This window comes from Labrus bergylta, chromosome 5, assembly GCF_963930695.1.
Source record: "Labrus bergylta chromosome 5, fLabBer1.1, whole genome shotgun sequence".
Classification (NCBI taxonomy): Eukaryota; Metazoa; Chordata; class Actinopteri; order Labriformes; family Labridae; genus Labrus; species Labrus bergylta.
The window spans coordinates 26,775,028-26,782,992 of NC_089199.1; the positions used below are offsets into that span (position 1 = coordinate 26,775,028).

The window sequence follows — 7,965 nt, forward strand, 5'->3', positions numbered from 1 at the left end:
TCGCAACCTTTTTTGAAAAGAGATGCTGGCATAAAATTGGGCAAAAAAATGGGCATTTATTTTCCAAAAATATGAAGATTTCTCAGTGTCAACATTTTACATGCTGTCTGCTATAAATAAATATCTGCTATAATAACAATAAAAATGGGGTTTTAATGTATTTTAAAGGCCCACCTGGGGACGGGCACTGCATATCAGCTTTGACTATAAATGCTGAAGTGTGTGGCAACGGTTTACTTTGTACTTGTTCCTATACAAATTTTTATAAAAGTTTTTTTTTTACAACCATTACATTCTGTTCTTATTTACATTTTGGCACAACATCCCAGTGTTACAGGACATGTGGTTGAAGAGAATCACTTTATACCACTGGTGTGAAGAGTCATTTGAGACAAACATTTAGTGCTAGGTGACAAAACATGACCATATCTTTCCTCTCTGTAAGATTATTATCGTGTTATGTCAGATTGGTAGTGTGGGTAATAAGGATCCTTGTCACAATACTGCAACTGATACATTTCCAACACTGGGCGTGTGAACCACGTGATTACTACAACTCCCACAGTTGTTTTCAGACAGAATAGTTCAAAGAACAACAAAGAAAACAATCATTACATTTTTTTTTTTTCATTTTTATTTTTGCAAATAGGAAAATAGCATTTCTGGTATTCAAAAAAAAAAAAAAATACAGCCTGTGTTCAACCATAAACACACGCATGGTTTCAACAGAGAGAGAGAGAGAGAGAATTGGATGATGATGACGATGATTAGGGAATACAGGTCTGGATGTAGGTCAGTAGAAGCAGCCTGGGGAGGCTCAGACACAAAGACAGCAACAGTTCAGACAGATAAACACGTCTGCCAATCTGTCTGCTTCGAACGGGTTTGTACATTATTAAGCATTGGTTGTTTTAAATGGAGAGAAGTTTAATGAATCCATTATGCTGTTGGCAATGATATGTGGAAGATTGCTGTGTAAAAAGGTGTGAACTGCTACATACAGAAGAGATCTGCTTTCGAGTTTTATCACCGACGTCGTAGTTTAAAAGTGTCTGCCGGTAAAACAGCGACAATCCATGATATGAAGCGTTAGCATACAGTGTCTTTATGTGAAGCACTGGTACATTTACAGGCACCATAGTGTCGAGATCAAAGAAGAAATAATAAGAGCAACTGTACGTCGCGGTGCACACTAACCTTCCTTAGTTAAAGTGATGATTCTTTTTTTTTTTTTTTTTTTGGGTGGTTCCACTATATTTCATGGAACTGCCATAAGAGCACTATGACTGTTTCTGACTCTCCACCAACACAAGTGCACTTGAAAAGCAGCAGACTCAGCTTAACGGTTTGTGAATGGATAGAGTGGGACCGCAAATCCCAGACCATATTCAGCCTGACATTCCACAGATTGATCACGCTACAATCAAACTCACATAACGAGACCCAGAAACCTCTCCAGAAAACACGACTTTATAGCTTAATGCACTGATGGAAGATCCTCTTTGATACAAAAAAAAAAAGAACATTTATATAAAGGCTACAAGCTGTACATGTTATTCCTGTACGTTATGTTAAGTACACATCATATTAAATACACTAATACAGATGATAGAATAAATGTTAAGCTGCCTCGCCAGCTGTTTAAACCTATTAGCTTTTCTCGCTGCTATAACAAACAAACAAAAAAAAGTTTTACAGTAATCGCTACCGTAAATAACAGGGAGCAGTGTTTGTTTTTTTTACATCACTTCTGCACCATTCCAGATCACATGTAACATATAGACCGAGACGTTTCCTAGGCCACATAAGTCGGCTGCACAATGATTTCAAGAGAATTTCAGGGAACAAAGGAGCTTATAAACTGTCACGCACCAAAGGGTGTCGTTTTTCCATGCTCTCACATGTCCAGAACAGGGATTTCTGGTTTGGCAACCCCCTACCTCAGAACCACAGTTAAATAAGAGCAGTCATAACCAAGATACCAGTAGGGTCAAGAGAGGTTCTATGATATGGACAAAAGGCATCTATACACATTAGGTCATACTGGGGCTGAGAGAAGGCATAGTGTATGTGTCAAAATAGGGTGGGCTTTAGGATTGGACGATTGCAATAAAGGCCAGGATTGGATGCAAAAACATCGTAAACTCCTATCATCGGTGTGGCCAAATTGTGAGCTAAGCTCCAAGTTATGTCTGACAAAGACAATGTCTACTTATTTAAAGAGTCCTACTGATCATTTAGAGAGCACTGTCACTCTAAAAGCATTCATCCCGCTGCCTTAAGTACTTCGTTATGATGTGCATTGGAAGCCTGATGAGTAGCACACAGAGCATCGATTTTACACTAAGTAGACTAAATATTCAATTTAGTAAGGTAGAAAAATGTTAGGAAGCTTCCCAAGTGTGGACCCTGAATTTTGGCTTTGACGAAGAAGGGAAAATGAGACAGGAAATGATTGAGCTCCCTACTCCTGTCACTGTTTACCAACCTACTTCTAACAGCACCTGGTAGCTTGGTAACAGGAACAGAAGGCAAGCAGTGATTGCAAAAAGGGGCCAATGTTGCGTGTCCTTATTGTATCTGTATGCTATACTTGAAGGCTAGGAAGTCCACTTTCATCTGAGCTCCTCCTGAGTCGGCAGTTCAATCAGAATCAGGAGGAGTTGCTCATAAGGAGCAGTGAAAAGATAAACAGCAGGGAGGAAGGGAAGGGAAGGAAACTGTGAGTAGGCAAAACCAGCCAGCTCAAGATTCTTCTGAAAGTTTTTGCTTATGAAGCATCAAAAGTCCTGAGGGATCCCCCCCCACCCCAACCCCGGTCAAAACCGAGAACCAGGTCAGGTAGGGCTGGCTGTGCTGGGTTGGTGCGGTGCAGGGCAGAGTTTAGACCAGCTGAAGGGGGTCACACAGTGGCTCTGATTATCCTGCTGGGCCGGGAGCTGCGGTGGACCTTGGTGTGTTTGGATAAGTGGTCGCTACGGGCAAACTTTTTCTCGCACAGTGAGCACTCGTACGGCTTGACGCCAGAGTGCGAGCGACGGTGACGAGACAGCTCATCAGATCGGGAGAACCTGAGGAGTAAAGAAACACAGAGTCAAAGGGAGACTGCACACGGGATAACTTATCTATGAAGTGATGAAGACAAAGATTTAGTCCCTCTCACATGTTTAAAAACTGTATATGCTGTTCAGATAAATTAATCAGGTTTTCATAGGGATTAACCCTTCAGATTAGGATTTCATGCCCTCACCATCATCAAACCAACAGTGGTGTTGTTTCGACGAATGGGATCCCTTTAATTCTTATTAAACTGGCACTTTAAAAACAAGGGGATGACTAATCGCTAGATGACTCCATTTCTATTTTAGCGATAAACATGTGACCGCTCATGTGCTATTTTTCCCGGGACGGCCCGGGTTCAAATCCGACCTGTTGCTCCTTTTCCGCATGACATTCCTCTCTCTCTCTCTCTCTCTCTCTCTCTCTCTCTCCAATTTCTGACTGTATCCTCTGTCCTATCTGTAAATAAAGGGCCACACAAAAGAGAACAAATTCTGAAATTCAATATTTATTTCGAGTGAAAAGAAAAATCAATATTAGACTTCTGTTACTAATCTCCTAGTTCTAGTTTTAATTTCTGTCTACTATGCAGCCCGGTTGATCTGGATAATGTCAGTAGATCAGTAAGCTAGCATTAGGGAAGCTTTGAAAACGTAGATCTATTACTGTCGTTACTATTTGTCTTTTTTTTGCTGAATCATTGATACAAAATATTTCTCATTGCATCTGCACAGACAGCTCCTCTTTTTCTTTTTTCTTTTTTTTTTTAAAATCTGTTTCACCTACATGTGAATACATCGAGGAGTCTGGGGCGGAGTCAGGGGGGGGGGGCAGCCAAGGTCGCCCCAGAAATCTGACTGCACGCCCTAAAATCCAATCCTCTGATTGGCTATTTGCTGTGTCAGAGGCGGGACTTTTTTTTTTTTAGCAGCCCTCGTTTAAATGAATCATTTTGGAGCGGTTAATTGCTTCAGATAATGTTACTGGTCAGTTAGCACGAAGCAGAAAATCTAATTATAATCAACCTTTTGTTACTGTTCCCCCAAAATACTTAATTCCTCAAGAGCTACATCATTCAGGACAGGGCTTGGTCACTGTGCATCTACATTCCAGGTAGATGCAACTTTAGAGATAATTGTCTCTATGATGCAGAGAGGTTTAATATTTCCTCATAGCACAATAAGCCACCGTGACACATTTTGCGATGACATAACTCTTCAAACACTCTGATCTGTTGTTACTCATCATACTAGACTTCCTGGAACATTCAAAAGCAACCCTTCTCCCAAATTTCAGCCGATCGCATTAAACGCAATCGCAAGTAGAATTAAACCTGACACAGTGATCAAAAGGTGACACGTACCTCCACCCACAATCCGGCCAGTTACACGTGTAGGGCTTCTCTCCTGTGTGCCGACGGAAGTGAGCTTTCAGGTGGCTGCTTTTGGTGTACATCTTCCCGCAGCCTGGGTGCGAGCACTTGTGGACCCTCTCTGTGGGCGGCACTCTCGTCACCCGGGGGGGCGCGGCCTTAAACACACCGCCGCCCTGTCCTCCGACCGCTGTCAAACCTGTGATCTCTAGAGTCCTCATAGTGATGGGCAGAGGGGCGATCTTCACGTACTTCTGGTCAACTGGCTTGCCATCTAGGCTGTTTAGTGCGAACAGGGTGGTGGGGGAGGAGGAGGAAACCTGCGGGGACAGCAGGGTGACGTTTTGTCCTGTTGCACCCTGCAGGCCCATCACCAGGTGCGTGAGCCAAATGCCACTCTGGGCCCCAGGGGGGGAGCCTGCTGGGGTCTGCGGCTGGGTCAAAGGGAGCGGCTGGAGCTGGAGCACCAGCGGACTGCCGAGGAGCATCGGCGGGGTTGAGGTGGAGGGTGAAGGTGAGGTTGAGGGTGATGGGTTAACTCGGGGAGGAGGGTTAGGGTCAGCCGGGTCGGGCCTGCTCTGCTCCTTTTTAGGAGCGTCTGGGTTTGACGTGGAGCGACAGGCTCGAGTCTCTAGGTCAGTGCCGGACTCTGAGGAAGCAGCTGGGGGGAAAGTTGAGGAGGTGGTGTTACTACATGGTTGGGGGCAGGCCTCCTCTTTTGGGGCAAGCAGCCCCTCTTTCACAAGTTCCATCTTTTCCCTCAAGAACTCCTCTATGTCTTCCAGGGTCGGGGAGAACGGAGACGAGGGATGGAACGGGAATTCTGGCAGCTTAGGCTCCTGACTCTCCGGTTCCTCCCCTAGGAAAATAAGCAGACGCATCCCGTCTTGCTCGTCTTCATCCTCCTCGTCGTCTTCCTCCTCCTCCTCCTCCTCCTCCTCCTCCTCTCCAGGACTGCAGACGTGCGCAGCCCCCTGCTGCCCTGCCTCGGGGCTGTCGCAGGAGGCTGAACTGCCCCCCTCGCTGCAGGCGCCGTCTCCCAGTCCGAGGGAGAACAGGCTGCCGTCCCTGAACAGGTCATTCTCCAAGCTGAGCGTTCTGCTGCCGAGAGACACCATTGATCCAGGCCCCCGACGCAGAGGAGAGGATGTGGTGGAAACTCTATCCAGAAGCAGGATCACAAAAACCTGCAGGAAAAGCATCGAAAGAGGATTTTTATTACCGAGTTATAAAAAGCAGGGCATGAAAATAAAAACCTATTTTCCCCCCATTGCGAGAGAACAGCATCCGTCGTCTGCATCATTGCACATGCAGAATTCTTAGAGACCTATTTTGATTCAGTGTGGGCTGCTGTAAATGTAATACAATAAACTTAATGAACGTAAGAAAAGAAACTCAATAACGCTTTATTTTCTTAATTTGGATGACAAAAACCTAAGAATAAAAACACTGTATGTACTTTTTATGACATAACTCCACTTTAATACAACATTAAAGTCCTACTGCCCAACCCTTCCACACTCCCAATGTCATGATAGTTTACATCACATGATTGGCATTTGGCACCTTAAGGGAGAGATAGGGTTCAGTGTCTTGCTCAAGGACACTTCAACATTTAGGATTGGACAGGAGCAATCAGCATTACGATTGGCTAACCACATCAGAGTCCAACAACTACTTTTTTCAGGTTTTAAAAGCTTTGAATAAATACTACTTTTCACTTTTTTAAGTGCCACATGTGTGCGAGTCATTACTTATATTAATGTCATGAGTTGTTTTTTGTACTGTATTTCATTTCAGTACTGTAAATTATCAAATAATTTGCCATGAGAATACCAAAAACATGTTCACAGATGGGAACCAGCCCCATCAAGGAACCCGTGGACAGAGGCCCATTTAGCCAGTTTTGCTCTGTTGGTTTTTCTTGCTCTCCTCAGCTGCAGAGAAGCTTTTTCATTGGGCAAAGCGCTTACAGCCTAACTTCTGCAAATATGTTTAGATGGACCCCAAATTCAATGAGTTTGGGTTGTTGTGTAAAATGTTCCTTGAAAAAACAGAAGGTGAGGATGTGCAAAGCATTGCCATATATTTTAATTGAAAACAGCAAAAAGAAAACTTATTAAAAAAAATGTTAAAACTGAAAACATTCTGTTTTATTTTATATTATACTCAATGCCCCAGTGTTTTAGGATATTTAGAATTTAAAAAATTAAATAGAAAATGAGGAGGCAACTTTAGTTTGGGCTTGATTAAAAAGTTAATCTTCACTTAGTAAACTCAGCAGAGTTCCTAGGGCTCGTTTGAGGTCTGCAGAGGTCAGATCTGAAACCTGAGTCCAAACAGATAATCTTCCAGTGAAACTTCCTTTCCGCTCATGTAAAGGATGCGTATCGCTGCTGTCAGACGATCAGGCACATGTTGCAGCAGGGCCTCATACTCCACACAGTGCACGAACAAGGCGGCTTGGGGTAAACACGGCCCGCACTGACGCGCCCATACCCGTATGGAGAGCCGACGATCGGGCTGTCAGAGCGGACACAAAAAAACGGCGCTCTGACCGCGTTTGTTCAGCAGGAACGATCGATCACATGGTAATCCGCATGAATACAACAGCTCCTCTATAGGAATTCACGGGTCTCAAGTTCAGCTGGGTCAAAAAAAAAAAAAAAAAATGTCTATTTATACTCCTCCGTGACTCCGGAGAATCCGCGCAGGAGGTTTCCCGGACATTTGGCTCGACCTACCGTGTTTAGTTATCGAGGAGGCTCGCTGAAGAAAAAGCAGCAGCGTCGATGGGATTTCTAATCCTTCGTGTTTTTCCTTTTTTTCCGTCGTGTTATTGTCGCAGCACACTCACATCCCGTCCTTGCCACGGGTCCATGTTGGCATTTTTTTTTTCTCCCCCTTAGCATCACGTGACCGCGGCGCTGCACAACTCGGAGGCACGGGTCCCTTTCTGCCGATCTGATTGGCCGAGCGCTTCGGAGGCTCGCCCTAAAAAGAGCGCTCCTATTGGCTGCCGCTCGATAAATTCTGACTGCCATGTGTTGATGGAGGGATCGCTTTAACCACGATTTAACAGGATACACAATGTGGCCTACTGAAGATGAGTTGAGAAAGTAGTTCAAACATCAATGTTTGTCGAATTTACATAAAATTGTTTGTTTGTCTGTCTGAGAGGAAATCTCTGGATTCTTTTGTTGTTGTCTGGATCACCACCTGCTTCTGTTTTCTTCTTTGGCTTATTCTCGTTTTGCCCTCCCCTTTTGTACATTTCCCGTTAGTTGAGGTGGGTTTCATCTTTGAGGCATATTTAATATCTCTATCAATCCCCTTTTTTAAAGTTTTAATAGGCCTATATTTTTGTTTCCATCTATAAGTGTGTTTAGCTATCTGTTGATGTTAATATAAGGATGCTTGTTTACCCAATCAGTAACTGCAAAAATAATAACTATATATTCTTTCAGTCACCACAACTGTCTATTTATTTGTTATTATTGTCATTCATTCACTGAACAGCAATTGCTCTGGCC

The 7,965-nt window shown here is 43.8% G+C and overlaps 1 protein-coding gene across 1 annotated transcript; it reads right to left on the minus strand.

Annotated features, from left to right (window-relative positions):
* Positions 1–1,218: 1,218 nt before the first annotated feature.
* Positions 1,219–7,347, minus strand: si:ch211-117k10.3 (Krueppel-like factor 15). Its single transcript, XM_020632748.3, has 3 exons — positions 7,177–7,347; positions 4,424–5,619; positions 1,219–3,071 (listed from the first exon to the last, which is right to left on the minus strand). The coding sequence occupies exons 2-3, from the start codon at positions 5,548–5,550 to the stop codon at positions 2,903–2,905; spliced, it is 1,296 nt and encodes a 431-aa protein (XP_020488404.2). The 5' UTR covers positions 5,551–5,619; positions 7,177–7,347; the 3' UTR covers positions 1,219–2,902.
* Positions 7,348–7,965: the final 618 nt, after the last annotated feature.

What these genes read in the sequence shown, in the direction of transcription:
- si:ch211-117k10.3 (XM_020632748.3), bottom strand. Translation starts at nt 5,550, where the DNA reads ATGGTGTCTCTCGGCAGCAGAACGCTCAGCTTGGAGAATGACCTGTTC. An exon ending in TGGCCGGATTGTGGGTGGAG is followed by an intron (nt 3,072 to 4,423) that starts GTACGTGTCACC and finishes TTTACTCCTCAG; the next exon opens with GTTCTCCCGATCTGATGAGC.